General features: G+C 40.0%; 1 protein-coding gene across 6 annotated transcripts in view; it reads right to left on the bottom strand.

The window, feature by feature from the left end:
* kcnq1.2 (potassium voltage-gated channel, KQT-like subfamily, member 1.2) overlaps window positions 1-22,132 on the bottom strand; it is a 163,105-nt gene that overhangs the window by 122,842 nt on the left and 18,131 nt on the right. For 2 of the 6 annotated variants that reach the window (XM_051381525.1, XM_051381522.1), the window contains exons 4-15: window positions 20,037-20,163; window positions 19,778-19,856; window positions 19,585-19,681; window positions 18,123-18,263; window positions 15,618-15,728; window positions 15,307-15,402; window positions 14,422-14,559; window positions 11,228-11,393; window positions 8,059-8,085; window positions 6,407-6,460; window positions 5,950-6,067; window positions 3,843-3,911 (exon numbers count right to left, since the gene is read on the bottom strand). In XM_051381525.1, the coding sequence (XP_051237485.1) occupies window positions 3,843-3,911; window positions 5,950-6,067; window positions 6,407-6,460; window positions 8,059-8,085; window positions 11,228-11,393; window positions 14,422-14,559; window positions 15,307-15,402; window positions 15,618-15,728; window positions 18,123-18,263; window positions 19,585-19,681; window positions 19,778-19,856; window positions 20,037-20,163 (1,223 nt within the window). Of the gene's footprint in view, window positions 1-1,725; window positions 1,814-3,842; window positions 3,912-5,949; window positions 6,068-6,406; window positions 6,461-8,058; window positions 8,086-11,227; window positions 11,394-14,421; window positions 14,560-15,306; window positions 15,403-15,617; window positions 15,729-18,122; window positions 18,264-19,584; window positions 19,682-19,777; window positions 19,857-20,036; window positions 20,164-22,132 lie in introns of those variants that run through there. The other 4 variants (XM_051381527.1, XM_051381526.1, XM_051381528.1 and 1 more) reach the window with 3 other exon arrangements.

The raw sequence follows: 22,132 nt of genomic DNA, 5'->3' as shown, positions 1-22,132 counted from the left end.
AATACTTACATGCTATGAAACCTTAATAAGACAGTTACTATAAAATTGCGGAGGGCACAAACCACTATGTAGGAATGGGTAAAGCTGCACAGTAGCACTGGACCACGACCATGACCTCCCTTGTACTGATTGATTGTTGTGGCTAAAACTACTCTACAAAGTAATAACTTTTTTTCAAGAATTTTGAAAAGCAACCTGTAGTTCTGTTCGTGGAGGTGGTTCTGTTTTTCAGTTAGGTAACTCAAAGGGGATAGAGCTTTGTATGTCAAAGCTACCCACCAGACTTTGGTGGCTTTGGCTTTGACTTGAGTACTTATAAATAAGATTTTCTGTATTAAATTTTGCATATTCAGAAAACTAGAATCACCACATGCATTGTTATAATGTTCTTGGGCATTGTAATTCACTGAACCTCAATGGAGAAAAAACATGGTAAGTAAGAGCTGATTCAGAAGATGAAGAAGATGAATTTCTCCCCAAGCTGCCAGAAAACAATGAAACAATAACAAAGATTACAATACAATAACAGACAGATTAAGCAGAAATATCCCACGAGTTGTTCCGACTAATCGCATAACACTGTTTACCCAATGCAAACACAACACAATGGGAGAAATGAGCATCTGTGTTAAAGTTTTGACAACAGGCCTGCACACACTGCAGCAATCAAACCCCAATGCTCCCAACCAACATACTGCCTGTAAGAACAAGCCAATTTCAATTTTGACTGTACTCTACTGCCAGTGTAACTGTAGCATTTATGCTGGTTGTATTTTGGAAAAGTGAGAGCAATTAAACAAATTCTAATATGTCCAAGTGAGTAAAGGTAGAGTGGAGGTCAGCAACCGCATAAAAAGCCCAGAGTCTGTAATGAGATTAACTACTGAATCCCTCCATGCACAGCTCTGCTGTCCAGAGAATATGAATCAGTGTGTGGCTGTTTTACTGCACCAAGACTATTTTCTGTCTTTTTTATGCTCTAGAAATTGGCAGAAAGTCAAGAAACTGGGGCACAATTTGTTCTTTTCTTTCTTAGTTTCTTTCACTATCTTTTCATAAAGCGGCAGCACCCGGGCAGCTTTTCTTGCTGCAGGGCAGGAGGCCACAACTCTAAACCCATCCGTTTATCTGTGTGCATTTGTGTCTTGTGTATGCGCCCAAAGTGGGACCCTTGCCTAGTCTAGTTTGTCATTCTAATACTTGGCAGTAAAGCCAAAAATATTAAGAGGATTTATTGGATATTTTCACATTGGATTCACTGTTGAATCTTGCATAAAGCCCCATAAAATAACTTCTTGCTCGGCATACTGCTGGGGAGAACTTATATATTACAAACTTTTGTCAAAGGGACAATATTCAAGGTTTAAAAAGACTTCCATTTAATATTTTTTCTCTTGACTAAACACCATATGTTTGAAACACCCCTCTGTGCCATCAATATCTGAGTACAGTGTAAAAGACAGGCATACAGAGGCCACACAGACAAAAAGTCAATTTGTTCAGAGCACTGCACAAAAGACGCCAGTTGCTCAGCAGAGAGAGGCCCCTACTTGAAGAGGACAGGCCATGATGCATGTGTCTCTGCCTGCAATCCCTCCTGTGGCGCTGCAGTAGGGTTTTCATTGTTTATCTCCTTGCTAGATTGTAAGAGAGGAACTAATTAAGAGCTGCCTGCAGGTGGCTCATGCAGGCTTTTACAGGTCTGAATGGAGACGATAAGGAGGAGGAGAAGGGTGGAGAACATGGCCACACCCAGCAGGAGGAAGGGGCAACTGCCTTAGATCACAAGATGACAGATGTTGCTGATCCGGTGCTGCTAGACAGAGAAAAGAATCAGGAAAGTTCTTTTCTCTTTTGGGTATATTTTGGGTACATGGAGAGGCAAGAGATGGTGCAGTTATATAGAGTATAACAAGAGAGAAAGAGAGAGAGAGAGAGAGATAGGACACAATCACTGCAATCAGCTAAACAAGGCCTTCCTCTGTTTGGGGTCTAAGAAGTGTACTTGGAAACATTTACTCATTCTCCAAGAGAGTAAAAGTCAATCTGCTTTGGGGTGGATGTAGGATCAGCAGCCCCGCTGGGGTTTGTTATGATTTCATTCAACAGTTAATCAGTAAATCTCAGAAATTTACATCCTCAAAGTGTACTGCTGTACACACACACTGTATCACATCAAACCGAATCGTAACAAAATCAAGCCTCATTTACACAGGGCCAAGTAAACAAATAAAAGAGGAACTGTTTACAGTCAAAAGGGAAGAACTATGTTGACAGTTGTGAAACAAGTGTATGTGATTTCTGTTTTTTCTATTTGAGATATTTCATTAAATCCAACAAATCACCATAAGCTGGTTTAAACAAACAAACAAGGCCATAATCAAGATGTATCTTCTCAGAAAGAAAAAAGTATGCTTGTGTGTGTTTGTGTAGGTGTGTGTGTGTGTGTGTGTGTGTGTATGTTTTGGGTTCAGAGAAGCAAAAGACATGATTGCGTGCGGACGCTGCCCTGCACCACTTCCTCTTCAGAAGCCCAGAGACGTCACAGCCAGCTGTATTGATGCCTCTCACACGTGAACCAACACACACACACACACACACACACACACACACACACACACACACACACACACACACACACACACACACACACACACACACACAATCTTTCCAGCCAGTGCTGTCACAGAGAAATAAAGTTGATAGGGATCCCAGAAACGCAGAATAACAGCTCTTTAAAGAAGCACCAAACTAAACTGAACTGATAAAGCGCCAGCTCATGTCAAATTTACTTTAAGGTTGGAAGTTGTGGAAAAACCCCAAGTCCTGGATATAAAAGAACAGAAAACTGATACAGAGTGTGTGTGCTTGCAAAACGCCTCAAGCAGTATGGGTGGATGTGGTAGCTGTCAGCAGAAATCCAGATAAGGATGCCAAATGACAGTGCTGCCCTTGGTGGCGTGACACCGGGGGCAAACAAACCAGCTGTTATGGGAATGTGCCCAGCATGGCCCAAATCAGGGCTTGGCTGTTACAGCTGAGTTATGGGCACAGAAGCCCTGCAATGGATACAAATAGACACTGTCTGTCTCTGCAGCTGGAAGACTCGCTCTCACACAGGCATTAACATCCAGTGGTTCCACACCCACACGCACACACAAATGGTAAGACACGCACACATTTAAAAAGGTAATTAAAAAACAGGTACAAACATGTACACAGATTAACATGAAAGTAATTTTAAAAAAGGATTTGATTTTTCCTACATCTGTCCAAGGGACAAGACCCAATCGTAACACAAATGCTTTAAAATACTATAGAACTGGATGGTTGAGTAACAAAGGTTGTATTACTGATGCAATGAGCAAACAGGCCCCTAAAACAACAGGCTATAGGCTGTTTTATGGCATATTGTACCAGCATGTTGCCTGCATACTGTAAAAGAGTAGCGCCATCTTCTGTTAGGAAAACAAGGGCTAGAATACTAGACATGACATGACATCTTCCTATAAAACAAACTCATACCTGAACATATTTTACAAAGTATTCAGCTGCACTTTATTCAATTTCATTATTACTTTGACTACATGTGTGAGGACAAATGTTTGGCTATGGCAGAAAGTTTTAAGCACTCTTAAAGGAGGGAAGGAAAACGACCCAGAAAATAAAATATGAGTAATAAGAGTTTGGGTAGTGGCTAGTCATGGTTTCTGTGCTATGTCAAAGATGACATTTTCCATGGTCTCCCTTTGACCAGCAGATAAGATCCGGGTGGATGGAAGGCGGGATAAGTGGAGGAAAGGAAATAAGAAAGAAGAATAGCGGGAGAGCCAGTACAGTACCTTGTGGAATTCAAGTGCTGTGCAGAGAAAGAGTCCTGGACCAATGCCATGAGCGGGCAGGTCAAAAGACTGAAAGAGAAAGAGGAAGTGTTCTGCTGCTCATAACTATTGTTTTACTGGTTGAAGTTTTTTTTGTTAATGTTGCACATGTATTAAAGAATTGGATGATCTGAGCATTTTATCACCCCTTAGATATTTTGAACTAGAACTGGACATTGGGGGAAACTATGTAAGGCTTTCTCGCTTTATGGTAATGACTCTGTGTTCTTCTGGACAAAAGGTGAATTACATTTTTTTATTTAAAGGGGGCACAGAGAGGAGAATGTAGAGGATGAATAAGAAAAGCCAAACGCCCAAAAATGGACAATGCCTATTAGGCAGGAATACTGTATACAGTTATAAACAACATCCATCGACACACATCTACAGTATGAGAATAAATATGCACACACACACACACACACACACACACACACACACTGAGAACCGAGAATAAGAAAGAAAAAGAAAAATCCAGTCTCAGACACAGTCATTATTATTTTGATTATTGACATTAGCTGCTCTCCGTGCAAGCAGAGCATGTGAGCGGAGTGGGAGAATTTTGGATGGAGTGCAGAGCGAATGTTTTAAATACTCAAAAATGTTCATACATACACGTTGCACGGTGCATTTTAAACGGGGTTAACGTTAAAACTAAAACACAACACAGCTTTTTTTAGAGCAAGCAGTGAGCAATTTTAGTGGAGCGGAGTTTAGAAAGGATTACACAGGTATTACATCAAACCCCAATTGAGTCTATTTGAAAACCCATATACAGTATGGATCCACTGTAAGGACATGAATGAAATAGGATTTTCTAACATAAACAACACCAAGTAATACAACTAACTCTCTGACGCAAGTGAGCTAAAATATGGGCAGTTCACACATGCATTTCCTTAAGAATATAAAATAAATATACATACACTACAAGCACATACAGAACAAAGGCCTAAATGCAATATAAATACGAAAAATACTGCATGTCAATATGTCACAGCACACCACAACACTCATTTCGAAGCTTTCTGTGCACATTAGCAGTCACATGAGGCATTAAAGGGTGTTGTAGCTCGCTGTTGTGGATGTACACAATGGATTAACTATACTGTTTCTATTATTAATGAAAGGGAACAATATATATACAAAATCAGCAATGTCTGATGTAGCATTCAAGCTTTTTGAAAGCCCACAATGTATTAAAATGTCAAACCTTCTGCATTTGGTCCTATGGGACTTGGTATTACCTGCCTGCTCAGTATGTAATCACCGAGTCTGGATGCAACAATGCCACATGAGTCAGCCCCAGTGGGAAAGGCACTCTAGCATTCTCCCACTACTAGAATTAAGCCAAACAATAGTGTTGACATGTTGTCTATGCAAAGCCTTTCCACTTTGCTTCTATGTGAAAACCTGTAGTAACTGTTGATAGTGTAAACTTGTGAAAACACCATATGGGAGTACTGGTCTGTTGATATTCGTGAAATGACAGGAGTAAGTGGAGAAATAATGGGAAGTAAATTGTTTTTAACCTAACCCTAGCAGTCATTAACATTGTCTGCTAAAGCATGTTAACACAGGATGCAAAGAAACTCTTATCAGAATTACATTTTGGTACACATTACGAAAGCAGGTCAGGGGTAGGAAGGAACACCAACAAAACGCATTCACGATTCACACAGCAACCAACAACAGTGAATGTTCAGTCCTATGAGGACATGTGTTGACAAGCCATCCAGTACCTTAACATGTCCTACAACCTATTGAGAGGGATTTCTTTGACATTTCCCTCAAGAATAAAGGGATAATCCCCTTTGTAACTCTTTGTACCTGATATGGCCTTGGCCCTCGAGAGTCTATTTAACCCTCAAGAGAGTTCAACAAAACAACTTCATTTAGAGAGCAGCTAGAGGGGCTCTCTGGGTCTGACAAAAGGTATTTAGGTACTATGATGAGTAGGGAAATCAGTATTATATGTATCACAGTATGGAGGTCAGTGCAGGGTGATGGATCGGAGAGAGATGGGAGCTCCAGAGAAGAGCAGATGGGTCATTTTTTTGGGACTTACTGTGTTCGGTTAGTCACCACGGGCAGCGGAATGTCCTCACTCACGTAGTCCAGCTCATCAGTTAAACTGTTGGCACGGGAGATGTCGATGAAGGTGCTGTTATCATGATTCCTCCTGACTGCAAAGAAATAACAGATAATATTTCCAGTACAAGTTTCCAAGTATACAGGTTTAAATCTGCTTAATTTTCTCTGAGGAAATCTTTTTTTCATTCATTTTAATAGAAAAAAAAAGTGACAGTTCTGTCTGTTCTGTTATGTGCACATAACTCTGAAGCTACCAGATGCATAAACATTAGGTTTGCCTTCCCTATGGAGCTATTTTAAATAATAGAGAAATCCATTTCTGTTAAATTGAATAAGACAAATGTTGGGATCTGAGGCAAAGTAAGCTGAGAAGAGCAGATATATTTAAATGTGAGTAACATAAAAACAGCCACAAAGAAACAGAAAGATACCTGGAGAGCCAGGGCAGCTCATAGTGAAAGACGACCAAGAATGGTGAGGAGGGCCTGATGGCATGCAAAAATAATTAAAATAGGAGAAAAGAAAGGAAGGAGAAGAAGGACAAAAAGGAGAAAGAATAAAAGTTTAAAAACCTCTTTCCTCAGTGGGCTTCTGAATTGTTTAACAGTTTGGTGTACAACAAAAATTATGAATTAACAAGGAGGTTTTCAAAAGGATGCGATGTATTGTGATATAAGGGGGAAATTATCTAATGTCAGCTGAGGAAAAGTATTTGAGTTTCATATTTTTTTTAACATTTTTTATGAGGAAACAGAAAGGGCAGTGCTCCAGTTCAACAGTGCAACAGGCTGGCTGGATCGGCTAAAAGCAACAGCAAAGAACAACATGTGAAGCTGGGTCTTGACCTGCAGTCAGAATGTCAAAGTCCGAGTTTGACAAGTCTCTCCTCCAAACCGCCAGGCCTCCATTGTGATAAAGAATGGAGGCAAATCTGTGCCCAGGAATAGAATGACCATTCAAATTCAAGCTAAAGCCATTCAAACCCCTCTTGCTCCATCATCGAGTTTGTCTAACACTGTTAAATCCGGAAGCAGAGACAGCAATTGAGAGAGAGACACGGAAAGAGAGAAAGTGAGGGCTGTGGGGTGGAGGGGGGAGACCAGAGCTAACAAGAACCACCTTTAGCCTCAACTTCAGCTCACTGAAGGAGACGTGAACTGGCTTATCGGCTACACAAACAGGATAAGGGTTTATTAACAACATGTAGTTATCTGGCCCATCAGTGCAAACATGTTTGGTTGGGAGAGTATGAGCAAAGAGCAGGAGAGGAGGAAAGAAAGAATAAGTGGAGAGAAGAAAGACAAGTGGATAGAGGTAAGGGCGGGGGTGGGGGGGTCCATTGAGAGATTCTCACAGACAGGGAGGTAGGTGGGGCCAGACAGATAAGTGGAGCGATAAGCTGGACACTGACTACATCAAACAATGACCAGTTTATTTCTGACCACTGGAGCTCCACAATGGCCGCTTATCAACTCCACACAACCCCCTCCCTCTTTCCCTCTCTTTAGTGTCCCAGTCTGGGTCCCCACGGTCCCCTAGGCCCCTGTCCATTCCTAGCCAGGCCAGTCCTGTTCCTCACCCGTGGTGTTGGCAGGGCATCCAGTAAAGAAAACAGGCCAGGTCAACCCGGGACCAGTGTCTGAGTCTCTCTGCTTGGCTCTGGTTTGGTCCGGTTGGGGACAAAGGCCCAGCCAGCCAGCGAGTCTAATTAAAATACTGTCTGGGCCACATTAAAAAGGCTGGCTAGCTAATGATTAACACAGAGGAGTTTTTAATAGGAGAAAAAGAAGTACTTAACCAGTGGAAGGGGCTACTGGTTAGACAGTGCAGTGATCACATATACACTATAGGTTCACCCTTTGTGTTTGCAGTTTTAACAAAGAATAACAGGTATACAAGAGTCTTCATTGTTGTTTTCTTGTCACTTGAATTTTGGCACAACCTATGTCTTAACACAAACGATTATGGAATGGAAATTTGGGGGAGCTACAATGAAACCAGAGTTTCAACTAAAATATATGTTAACATCATCTGTGTAACAACATTCATCGTAACCCAATCGCTGGGAGTTAGAAGGACTCACCTGGCTGTTTGAACATTCTGTTGATTCCTGCAAAGAAAGGGGGGGATATTATTAATATGGGACTGCAACATGGCTGGAGCACACAACAATTTCAGTTCCAACTAACGTAATCAAAAATCTCTATCAGCTCCTGAACTGCAGCTATTTTCGTTTAACTATCTGCACCAACTCCAAATGAAAGTTGACCAAGCTTGTTTGCTAACACGTTCACCATATTAACTTAAAATATAATGATATGTCAATGTTGTGTCCATTATTTCTTTGCACACAAAGAAAAAAAAGCACACAGGAACACTATGTACAACAGTAAAAGGCATCCAAGAGACTATGAGAAAAGCATGAAGCACAGATTACACTGTCAGTGTATATTTTCTTTTACCGCAACAATGTTCTTAATGAACTCTCATGCAATTTATTAGCTGACTCATAAACCCCTACAGAAAAAAAGCTATATTAAACTAGTTTGATATTTAGTATTTTCATTAAAAAAAACACAACAACATTTGCATCTCTTTGTATTTTTTAGTTTTAAGGAATCCAGCAGCTCGGTACCAAGATGAAACAGTGATGTTAAAACAATAAATAAGATAGCAGAAGCTCATGAGTAGACAGTTAACATTGCAGATGCCTGTTTTATGGCTGGATCTGAAGTAGAGAACATACAGTCCCACGCTGTTTTAACTCTACACATTATCATTAGTATCAGCAGGCTGCAGGCTTCTTTACATGGTTTTATGCCGTCCACAGCTCGTCTCAGCATGGGTATCTATTCATGTAGATTTATTGACTGATTATATAAGCAAAACATTGAAATGATTAGAACATAAAATCTGCATGTTGACAGCTTGTTTTGTTACTTGTACTGTACATATGTAACCATCAGAATGAAGACTGGATAAAATGTGCTATCAAACCGGCTTAACATTAAGTTTCATTTGATTGCTTTTTCCACATGCACTTAGGACATATGTTCTCCTTCATTATCTAAGATCCACCCAATTAAGCAGGAAAATAAAAAACCTTTCCGCTCATAAGTGGTTGCTCTTCTAGTGATCGTCTTGCCTTTATGTCAAGTTTATGTCACTCCAGCTCCTTTTATGATTGTACGCTTTGACAGGAAAAACTCATAAAGTGCATTTATTAACCTGGAGTCTGGGTCAATTCATTTGTTGGGGATGTCTTTTAACACAGGAAGTTACACCACCTCCCCCTTAACCAACCAGTCATTAATCATATACTATCATACAGACCTGCATTTTTTTTAAAACATAGTTTCTATTGTTATCTATGAGTGCTGTCAACAGTTAGGAACCCCAATAGGTCAAATTTATAATAATCTGGATACTGAATGGTGTGCAATAAACACAATCACTGTGTCTGCACTTTTTCAGCCTGATGACAAAAAGAAAACACAACTCGGCAGCAATATTGGTAAACTGCAAGTGGTATAACAAGAAATTCCCACTCGTAACCCTGACAAGCCCGTATTTTAACGTTTTTTCCACTTAAGCCCAATGTGAGTGTCTGTGGCCAGCAAAGGGGACAAGTGAAGCAGTAAAGAGCTTGTAACCATGACCTCTAATCTCCACTGAGACTGTAATGGCTTCCATCTGGCCTACTGAAGACACCTGGCAGCCATCTTGGGTCTAAGGGCCTCTGTTTACTGTGTGAAAATGAGAAACCAGCACATAACAACTCCTCCCATAATGTGCATTGGTCACCAATGTTTGTATGAACTGAGAGAGCTAAACTGCAAGAGATTAGCTTTAAAAACCACATTCAGGTTGCCTATTATGTAATTACTTTGTACTTCTAGTTGGAACAACAATGACTGATGGGATTGTCACTGGTTTTACAGGTATTTGGTAGTAAATCAGAGTCTTGGACAAATTGAGATTTTGACCTGATGATGGCGCTAAATGAAAAGAGATCACCAAAGTTATGAAGTAATTCATCATGTGTATCAAATTTAATGGCAATCCCTGCATTACCTGTTTTGTAATTGTGTTAAAGGAAAAGTCAGGTATTCACCAGGTCATGTCTTTAGCTAATTGTAGTAGTATCAAATTTAAATATTTCAATCTGGGCAAGAGTTGTCGATAAGCCGTGGCTAAGAAATACAATACAACTTAATTTATCACCAGTTTAAACCAAGCGTTGGACATTTTGGCGTATACAGTGTACCTATCTTCAGTCATTGCCATATTTGCTCACACATGTATCATCTTTACCAATACATAGCTTCAGAGAGATTGAACGTACTGCCTTTGAAGAGGCCACCATCTTTAGTCATTTATTGCAATATATATGTAGTTTCTAGCTGTTATGGTGACTACTGGCCTAAATGAGTAAAAAAAAAAAAAAAAAGTCTATTATTAGATTTGTTAAGCTGGCAACAGAATTATTAAGGGGTTCTTATTATGTTTATCTACAGTATTTATTTTCACAGAAAATCAAAATAAGGATGACAAACACAAAAGTACAAGCTGACAGCTAATATTTCCAAAGGAGGAGCCATAAAATGTTTTACTCATTACGGAGTTTATTTGGTCATTTAATGCCCTGAATGCAAAAACACATCAAACCTTTACTGAAATAATGGATTTCCAAGGCCTTTAAGGCAGCATGACATCATTTCACAGTCCGCAACACACATTATTTCATCAAACAAAACTGTATTAAGAGGAACAGAAAAAAGTTTGTTTCATTACTGCAGTAATTCACTTCGTCAAATGTCCTCCATATGACGCAGGTTTCATTGCCAGCTGGCCTTTAACTGTATTAAAACGGCAAAGATAACTTCACAACGATATTCAATGCAATTCAAAAAACACCTTCTTTAAAGAATGTGGCTTTCTGAGGTGTCAAGCTTTGAATGAACAAAACATGAAGAGCTCCAAAATGATGTCAGTTTAATCAAACACTAATAAAACAGGCCTCAGTGCTTTCATGTGTAATCTTGGCTTGTTGACTTGTCTGTGACTGAGTTGTTGGCAGAAAGGCAATTTATAGAGTCTAACTGAATTTCTTTGAAAAAACATGCACTAGATTTAGTGAACCACAGACTAAAAAATTAGCAAGTGGTAATAAACCTTGAAATGTATTTGACATCAGTTTGGACACTACACATTACAGTAACAAAAGATCAGTGCTAGTTCCATGATATTACCTTCAATATCCCCCCTTGGCTCTTCATGGAAAAATGAGACATCTTTCTTCTCCTCAGAGTCATCAATGTGGTCGTAGGTGATCTGGGGGATCGACACAGCCCTGTCTGAGGCCACACCCAAAGAGCCATTTCTTCTGGACTTCAATCTCCTCTTGGTGCCCCTTTTCTGACAGACAGAGGAAACATCAACCCAGTTAATACACAAGAAGTGCTGGACAATCGTGATGATAAACTGTAATCACAAGTCTTTAAAGAGCCAATTGTGTAAATAGTAACGCATATAGTAACGGAATACATTTAATAGAACAAAGACTGACATATTGTTCTGACATATATGCGTGGATGTCACTGTCAAAAGGGGAGCTTTTATCCCTTTTCTTCATGATTTCCCTCTAAAAATTTGTTAAGCTGCCTTATAGCTTACCATCACTTCATTGATCAGCCTTTGAGCCTCATAATCCATGATCTAGGCCCAGAGGTCCATAAACTTCCTCACTTGGGGCAGCAACTTATTCCCAAGCTAAAGGACACAAGCCACCATTTTCATTTTATTGTGACCTCAGACTCTCAATCTCATCCCAGTCACTTTACATTTGGCTGCAAAGCACACACTAGAGTTTGCACTAGAGGTTTATGAAGCAAACAAAACTACAAGATCAATAAAAAGATGCAAACTGTACATTCTCCACTACTTCTCTCCAAAAAGAGATTTTGTCCATTAAATCACAAACACAAACAGTGACTAGGTTCATCCTGGGTGGAGCCCAAAGCCCACCGACAAGACACCTCCACCATAGAAGCTTTGAACATGGCCCACTCTGTATTCTGAACTTCCGTTCTCGCACAGCCAGAGCATTCTTCCCTGTAACATACAGCCACATAGAGACAGTCCTTTCATTCTTCATAGAAAACTCTAACAGTTTGCTTCCAGAGTTGGTGCTGTGCACATATGCTACTGTATCTAATTGGCACTATTCTACCTTTACCAACTGAGTGGTGATATTTCACATCCTAATACACATAGTTTGTGTAACGAGAGATTAATCCACCAAGCACAATGCTATTCGAGTGGCAATGTATTATCTAAGCCTTGCAGGTGGTGTGGTGACATGGTGGTGACCCCATATTACCTAATGAGACTGGCCTGAAGACTCCATCCACCATTTGTTCACCTGCAAGCTTCTGTCACAGTTCACAAAAAATGCTAACAGCCTTATCTACATCATGTTCTGTTTGTCAGATATTATGGGCTACTGTAGAAACATGACGCTTCAACATGGCAGCCTCCACATCCTGCATCGTCATTCAAAGATAACAAAACAGTTCTTATTTCCAAGTAATTAAACACTAATGGAAACATACCTATGAATATTATATTCCATTTCTGCCAATTGATGCTCCTAAATGTTACACACTGGACCTTAAGGATTGTAACACTATAGCTAAACATGAATTTGTTCAAAGAGCAAGCCTCTTAGCAACACAGTACACTTGAATACATTTTAGGTGCTTAAAATTATCCAGGAAACATATTCTCTATAAGTGAACTTATACAGCCAAGTGTCAAGAAGCCATGCTTGCCAAAAACACTGAAATACCAAAACACATTATTTTCTTTTAGTACCTGTGTTGTTCACATTGTAGTTATACATCAGCATCTTACCAAATGTTGTGCTTGCACACTGGTGACCTCAGTGGTACATGTTTAATCTTAGTTTCTTTGAATGAGGTCATAGCTATGTGTTCTGTGAGTCAGTGAGTTTCTGAGGACCTAAATGGTGCCTCTAGGCCAATCCTTAGACCCACTGACCCACACCAACGTCATGGACGTGGCCTTTATAGAAACTCAATTATTTGGACTCAATGGATCAGACTTTGGCATTGACAATTGGCCAGCAGTTCAATCCAAATACCCGAGGTTTGAATGACTCATTAGTAGAGAGAGTGAGAGAGGGAGGTGGTGGTGGGTGTCATAAGACTGAAAGACAAAAAAAGAGAAAATAGTAAGGCTGCTCAATTAATCGAAATTTGATCATGATTACGATTTTGGGGCCAGACGATCTCAAAACCAATAAAATCGGGGGGAAACGATTAGAGAAATAGAGAGAAAATGGATGGGCAGGAAGAAAACTGTAACAGACACGGAGTTAGAGAGGGACAATGATAAAGATACTGATAGAACTTGATAAAAAGAGGAGAGAGAGAAAACCTGTGTGAAGGAGAATGAAGACGACCAGGCAGAGAGGAGTAGAGGAAAATATGCAGAAAGAGAGAATACAGAAAGATTAAAGTAGAAATATAACAACTTCTGTTAAACAGAGAAGAAACATAAGAGGAATTTCGAAAAGACAGGCAAAAGAAAGGGGAAAGAGAGAGAGGTAAGTAAGAGGAGAAAGTCACATGCTGAAACAGAAAAGAGCGGAAGCAGCCTTCATTCTCCCCAATACATGTGGGTTCAATGCTACACAAAGATTTTCTTGTTGTTGTTCTACTAGACAAAGGTTTACTCCCATGAGAAAGGCAGCAGTGACATCATCTCAACTGACTGAGTCTTTGTCCGTCGGAGACAAAGGCCTCAAGTCATCCTAGTGGAGTCAGGCCTTGGGGGAGGGGGGGCTGCTGTATTGCACGTATTTGTGTGTTTTGTGTGTCCTTTCACGTGTGTGTATGTTTGTGGGAACTTAACTTGCCCTATTATGCTGTATGGCCTAGGCGCAACATAGCTAATATTGTTGTGAAAGGTGAACAGTGTGGGCCAGACTTGTTTGCCAGTCTGACGGCTTTTGTGGACTTCTTGATGTTCCACACCTCAAGTTCAAAGCATTCTTTCAGATGCCTACTGAAAGAGAAAATATATATATGAGAAATAGCATGTGTGTATTGCAAATTAGTTATCTACAACCAAAAAAAATAGAAAACAGCTCATATGACCTTGGTTTAAAGGCTGGGGACTATTATTTTTCTTGGGTGGGGTTTCACCTTTATGGGATAGATCAAAGTAAAAGGACACAATAAACAGTGGAAGATAAAAAATATATGATGAAATGTCCCTGGTTGAATTCAAAGCCACGATGTCACAAAGTTGAGAGGACTTAAGGAAAGACCTAAGAAAATAAATCAATCGCAACTGAAAACTGTACAAAATACACACACAATAGCATTGGCTCTGAATTTAAGGTGAACTGGATAATTACCGATATGTTCAGTTTCCTGATGTTAGGGCTGAAGTTGTCAGATTCCACTGTGCTGACAGCTTCTGGAGTGAGAACATACATTTTCCATGTAGCAGCACAGCCGTTTGGTTTCTCTGCTGCATAGCACCTCCAGAGTGTCTGAGGAGGACAGGTTGAAGCATAGAATTGGTGTTAGTCAATGCGTTGATCCACATAACTTGTAAAATGTTTCCGATTACTCACCTAATAAAAAATATTAGCCAAAAATTCAGGGTTGTGTAAATTGCTTTAACAAGTACTCATTCTAAGGTACACAATGATTCTTATTTGCAGGTGATTACACACTAATGAGAACATATCTATGAATATTATATTCCATTTCTGCCAATAGATCCTCCTAAATGTTACACACTGAACCTCTATGTGTCAGACAAATTGCTGTATATAAATTGCGCATGACAAATAAATCATTGTATTGTTTTTCCATAATGTTCTTATACATGGACAGATAGTGGATATCAGTCAGTGTCCAGCAGACGTTTAAGTGTCTCTGTCACAGGTGTCTAAACTGTGGTTATGTCTCAGGGTGTGTCCAGGGTAATTGTAATCCTTGTAATTGTTAGCTTTTGGCACAACATAGCTACTTGTTCGTCTACCACTTCACTCTTGGCAAATGGGACACAGCTCACCTTTTCGAAGGCTCAGTAAGAACCTTTCAAAATAATACGGACCAGGTTTTGTTGTAGTCCATGTCCATGGTCCAACACAAACTGAGGTATAGAGGTCATATGTCTACTGTTAAATCATTGATGGACTGTGTCTGACCTGGTTTTTAATGTATACCTTCTGGATTACTATGCTACACTTTTTAAAGCTGAGATGTTTCCATTCACTGCTAAACTTTACCTGGATGAGGCAGGCTGCAGCCGGGATCTGTCTGTTGAAATGCTTCTGTCGCTGTTTCTGTTGGACTTTCAGGGCAAACCCTGAGCCCAGGATACCCTAATTGGAGAGAATTAGATTGAACCATATCTATTCACACAGCAGGAAAATACATCATATTAAAGTTGTAACATTTAGTGTAGAGGTAGAATAAATTCCAATTTGTTATCATTACATCAGTACAGTTATAAGCTTGGGACTAAATGAAACAAAACAAGTTTAATAAATCTTATTGGTCATGAATTTCATATGATTCAGATTGAAGTTATATTTACAGCAGGCAGAGCGAAGAAGGAGATGGCGAAGACACTGAAGCAGGAGGCGATGGCCTTGCCTATCCACGTTTGAGGAATTTTGTCTCCATACCCAATTGTGGTGACAGTCACCTAAAGACAGAGAGTGGATGAAGTTTCTCTTACATCTAGATTGTCATGAGCAGACTGTAGACATACTGTATGTGTGACCTAAAGGGAAAATCCTGCACAGTTCCTCACTGATACAAAAAAGGACGGAAGGGCTAATGTGATTGCAGCCAAATTAAAGCTACACACACTGCGGGTTGAGACAGGAAACTAGAGAGTGGCTGTACTTTATGCCTCTCAAAACAAATTGTCTGATTGCAAACAGTGCTTATGAGAGTCAGTGTTAAAACAAAAACTGCCAAGTAAGGAGGAACCCTTTTAATGCAATGGATATCCTTTCCTTTACCCCTCACTGATGCAAATGTAATATACATGTAAATAATTGTGTTCAACATTACAGTTGTACATTGAATAAGCTAAATCATTACTTTATCACATCATTACTGCATCATAGAGATATCAAAATCCCCTCTCATTTCTTGAAAACCACTGATGTAATGAAAATGTCAGTCAACACAGAGCTCTCAAAGCTTTACCACAGCAGTCTATAACAGGACTTAAACAATAAAGGAAAAAAATCATCCGTCGTTCTGGCCTCGCTGTCAGGGATGGCCGGTGCATTTGAGGCTCTTGCTCCTCAAAGGGAATAAGATTCCCAACCACTAATCCTCAGTGAGTGTAGGAATTTGCCGGGGTGAGGGGGGAAAACAAATACCTCTTGCATTTGCATGTACACCCATTCTGAAAGCCGAGCCAATTCTGACACATTCAGAACGCACTTGGCTTACCGTGGGTGTCTATGGGGTATCGCCGCGTGAGCCACCGCTGAGCGCGAACACAAAGAGGCTGATGTAAGGTGAGATACTTAAAAGGGCTTTGGGAGTAAAAAAGAAGGAGCAGGGGCGGGAATGGTGGGTGGGTGTATGTTGGGGGCAGGGGAGTGTGGGGGGGGGTTAATCCCTCATCCACAAATCCGATGACTAAACAATGTCCTCCTGACCATCAGAGTGGAATGGTCTCCTCAAAAACACTCCTCTCATTCAGATTGTAGGGTGTGTGGCAAAAACCTCCTCATGTCTACACAAAGGTCACAAACCTGGTCTTTGAATATGTGTAAGTGTGTGTTCATGTGAATGTCTGTATTCATACATGCAGGATATGTACTATATGTGTGTGTGTGATTAAACCCAAATTGTATATAAGCACCATAACTACAAAATGGGAACTTTTTACCACTGATAGCTTTCATTTTCCTCATTTTCTCTTTCACAGTGTGTCCTGGTTGAAGTTAGAAAGGTTGTTAAAATCAAACAGCCATTACCTAATCATAAGCAATTGGCAAAAGAAGAAGAAAAGCAGGAAAGGTAATGGAGGGAGAGAGAGTGAGAAGGAGAGAGAAGGGGATATGAATCATGGCATTGGCTTGTTCTCCAGCTGTGCCCCGCACCTGCACATCCGAATGTGGAAATCGAGCCAAGAGAAGGCATAAACACTGAGAGAGCTTAGCGTTCTCCAATCAGCGCAATCTCATTTCAATGAGCGCACACACACACAAACACTCACAAATCTGACCAAACCGATTGTAATAGCATATCATTACTCTCAAGTTTACAGTCTCAGAAAAACAAAAAGGTGCAAATCCCGAACCGTGATTTTTTTCTCAACATTGTGATCAGAGCAACACAAATAACAGCTTTTCTTCTACTTTCCATAGAGCAGTGAGGAGCACTGTGACCCCTCTAACCCTCGTTACATAAAGGTGGTAATCCCACAATTAAAGTTTTAATTAAGGGAACTGACACTTTATATTGGTGCTCTAAAAGTTCTTTGAGCCAAAGAGCCCAGAGGTGAATGGTTTATTACCGTCTCTTTGTGACACGCTGATCCCCTGCACAAGGCTGCCATAGGTTTCTCATTACTCTGCGCTTTCAATTCAAATGTTTAATTAACTACTCTGGAAACCTGAGCCTCCGTACAGGGGGAAATAAGCAAAACCAGCTCTACGCTCAGAAAACATCAACACACCTGCCTCTGCGTTAAGTGTTGCAGCAACACATGCATTCTACACCAAGAACCAATGAGGAGAATAAAAACACAAGGAGGTTAATAATTGGTCTAACCAGGGTGGCCGGCCATCTCCATTTTTCTGGTTAAGACTCCACTTGCGAGTGCATTGTGCAGATTACTCGTTACAGCTCTTTAGAGAGAAGAATCTTTTTTCATGTACATGTGATGTGGCCTTTCAAGTATGTAAGCTATGGTGGGAAATTCGAGTAGCATTCAAGGATCAGAGTAATATATGCATTGCATGAAACGAAATTTAGAAAACCCACACATACAAACGAGTGCAAAAAACATTAGTGAAGCACTTGCTTCTTCTTCACAATGTGTTTCCATTTTCTAGTTTAGCTGCCTTACCACACCCCACCACAGGGCATCGGCGTAGTTGGAAAAGCCCGTCTTGCCCTCCTCGTCAACAGCATCCTTCTCCGCCAAGTAGACAAAGTAGGAGGAAAAGATCAGGCCCAGGAAGCCGATGTACAGGGTGGTGATCAGCTCCTGAAAAGTCAAAGTCAAAAGTCAAAGTCAGCTGTAATGTCAATTCTTCACATGCACCAGACATACAGGGATTCGAGAGGATGTTTCTACAGGCACAACAGATAAAACAAGACATTTCCTAATACTAAAATTTAAATATTCAATTTCATAACAGACAATAAAATATAAAATATACAATAATATAAAATATACAATACAATACTTGTATATTTTGTATTATTGTATATTTTACAATATACAAAAAACACACAAAGTCAACCAAAAAAACAATGAAAATGTTGTATGAATGATTAGTCCCATAATGTTGAATAGGCTGATCAATTGGCTGAGCGCATAAATGCAAAAATAAATGTAGTAAATGTGAAAAGACTGAGTGTCTAAGCCTACAGAGCCTTGTCCACCAATATGCAAATATGGAAACAATTATTTCAGTGATTTAGATCAAATGTTTCCTGTAAAACATTTTTTCAGTACCTTAATTTACGAGCAAATGTAAATGTTCCTAAATGAAGAATCAACTGTGAAAGCACATTGAGACCGAATGCTATTGTGAGCACACATTCTAATGTGCTTAGTCTATTCCTTTCCACCAACTTATTGACACTGCTAAAGGCAATATATTTCCACTAAACAGAGCACATCATTTGATAAAGTGGTCATCTGACAACAGGGAGATGGCAACAAATCAAATTAGGCTCATCTTGGATTCATTTTACATTTATTTTTTTGACCTTTGCACGCATTCCTCACTGATCAGACCAGTTCTTCTTATGCATCAAAGAGACATGAATGTCAGGTTTGACCATAACCAAAGAACACCGTCTTCTTTGGGGATTAAGAAAAGAACATTACATCCTCGGACTTCATTGTGTATCAGCCTGAGAAAATACTAAAACAAGTGTACCAGGACACAGTGAAAAAGAAGTGGAGGCAATCTTGGCGATTTCTCTTCTTCTCCTTATAAAGCCAGGTCTGCTGTTGCTTATTTGTGCATGTATTTCTGACTGTGCATGTTGGATTTGTTCTAATAAGAAGTTAATTGCAGCAGGACTAGGAAGGGGTCTGTGCACTCACTGTAGAAGAAACTGCAGCTAAGTGATGCAACAAGAGGGTAAATGTCTTTTTTTACTTTTCTTATCCGATATGCGATTAAAAAATTATGTTAAAAAACAAGAAAATATATATATGTAGCCGGATCAGCAGACAGACATCTAAGAGCTGATATTTGATATTTGATTTGAAGTTTCTGGGTTCTTAAAAATACCTTGTGATACATAACAACACTAAATTAATAGCATTAGCTTGAATACTTTCAACCTACCTGTCGATGAATATAGACTACAGATCCGAGGAGCCTCCATGTTCCTCCCTGTCGATCCACATGGAGCATGCGCAGGATTTGGAGGAAACGGATGCCCCTGCAACACACAACACCGCCTCATCCATCTCATTATCTTCTGATCCCTCTCAAGCTATTAGTAAATAATTAAATGCAGAACAAAATAGTAGTTTACCTGATGGCAGACGTGGCGAACACTTGGCCATTGGACCCTACACCAAGTACTATGATTGAAGCAATGACCACGATCAAATCTGAGAAAGAGATAAAGAAAAAGAAAAATCAAATCAGGGTTGCAATCACTTCAGTTTCAATGAAACCTTGTACTAAAGTGAAGCCATTACATTGCTTGAATAATCTAAGTTGTTGATCTACAAGAACAATTCATGACATCTGTTGTATTAAATGGGAGAAAAGGAAAATGCCAGGTGCACCTATGATTGATATGGGCTTCCTGATAAAGCGGAGGCGTCCTTTGATGCCTGCATATTTGCTGCGACAGCCTGCCGACCACAGCCGGACCACATACTCCGAGCCAAAGAACAGCACCAGCACAATCTCCTGTGGAGCACAATACATACACAGAGCAAGGGTTTACAGGCATTATTCCATTGGTGCAGAGAGAATAATTGCGAGAGGAAGTGGAAGTAGATATGGTATCAATTCTAAAAGCATTGATAACACTGTGCCATGCATTAAGACTAATCTAAAAGCACTAAGGCCATTATAATCAATCACTAAGATCTACCATATGATATGAGTGGGTAATGACAGGTGTGTGAAAGAGTGAAAGAGAGACACTGAGGTGGTCTTGTAATACCAAGATCACCCAACCACCCAGGAAGAAAGATGGAGGTTGATAACATGGCTGATGATAGCTCATATTGACACGGGGTCTATGGCTAAGTGATTGAAGCCACGGGATGAAATGCCATCACGCTGCTGCCTAACAGATAAGAATGCTAAATAATCAGTTTGGGTGTTGAGATTTTGTTGTAATTGTAAACCTTTCTGCAGCACTTGAAGAAGAGAGTTAAAAATGACAAATGAGGGTTTGATTTTGAATCCTAGTTTTATGCACCTGCATATGTGTTGAGGTTGGTGCTTTTAAATTGTGAGCCATTGTGCATTTGTTTTTTTCTATTATGCGCATACATGTGTGCACCTATGGATTAATTATGCCTGTCTGACGGAGACTGTTATCCTGGCCACCATGCACACATAATATTTAGCCACCATACTGTCTGTTAAAACCTAAGGCCATGTGGGTGGCCATCTCGTTGATTGCTTGAACTGGCTGCTCCCTGACCACCCCTTGTATGAAACTTAATACCACGAACCCTGCTGCAATAACACTGCACCACGGAGCCCCTAAACAATGACCTGTCAATCAAACCAGACACTATTATGGCTGGCAAAAGTGTTCCTCTAGTATCAGCACATAGAGGAAATTCACTGTTGTGTCCATTTAGTGATATTTGTGCATATTTGGAAAACAATTTTTAATAGCAAACTAAGGCCTCCAGATCAGGGTCATCATAGTAATAGGGCAGACAGACAGAGAGATCCGTTTTGCTGCTTTCTAAGTTTTCAGTTTGCCCATTTTCATTAACTTTACAGCTTTAGATTTTTTTGCTCAAGCTGTCTGGCCTGGGATTCCTATACCCCTTATCCATCTCCATGAATTGCTCATTTTCTGTCGCTGAGTTAGAGAGAGAAAGATAAAGAGGCAGAACTGAAGACAGAGACGGGCAGAAATGGTTCAGTAAATCTCTATAACATAGCCTCATAATCAGACTGAATTACCATTTGGTTTCACTTCTTTCATTCAGATTTGAATTGCTGAACAAATCGAAGATTTGGGCAGGCATTCAGAGGCCTGGGACCAAGCTACCTATAACATCCATTTCAGCTGAACTTGACCAGCCAGCCATAGCCTTATTGTTTGAGTAGGAAAGTAACAGACTATGTTAAAGGTCCCCGATGCTGTGTCTGTATAACACTGTATAACCCAATGGACGCTTCTGACTGAAAGGTGTCATTTCCCTAGCATTTGCACAAATGTTTAAACAGTTACTTTTCATAGTTGTGTCCTACACGAAACGTCTGGTGTTTCCATATGATTGGGTTAATAATGTTCATCAACAAATAAGCAGTCACTCAAATTTTTTCACACAGTCATAACAAAGCATCAGCACCAACACAAAATGCCCGCAGAATCCCAATTCATTGAGTTTAGTAATTATGACATCTGGGTAACATTTGAAAGTCAAAGGTACACATGATTTGGGGGAATTTAAAGGGATTAGTCATAATAATTCCATAAAATGGGTCACCCAGATGTTGGGGTGTTTTTGTATGTGTATCAGAAACTGGCAACTACATGTTTACTGAAAACAGCCGCCTGTTGGCGCAGCGATAATCTCGTCAAGCCAGACGAGGATGAAGCTCATTGAAAGAGCTGCTTGGGAATTACGGTATCAGATGAAAATGTGATTAGATTGCTTCATCTGTGTGTCCCACTACTAGG

Source organism: Dicentrarchus labrax, unplaced genomic scaffold, assembly GCF_905237075.1.
Source record: "Dicentrarchus labrax unplaced genomic scaffold, dlabrax2021, whole genome shotgun sequence".
Lineage (NCBI taxonomy): Eukaryota > Metazoa > Chordata > Actinopteri > Moronidae > Dicentrarchus > Dicentrarchus labrax.
The sequence above is the reverse complement of the archived record's forward strand: the minus strand, read 5'-3'. Positions and strand labels throughout refer to the sequence as shown.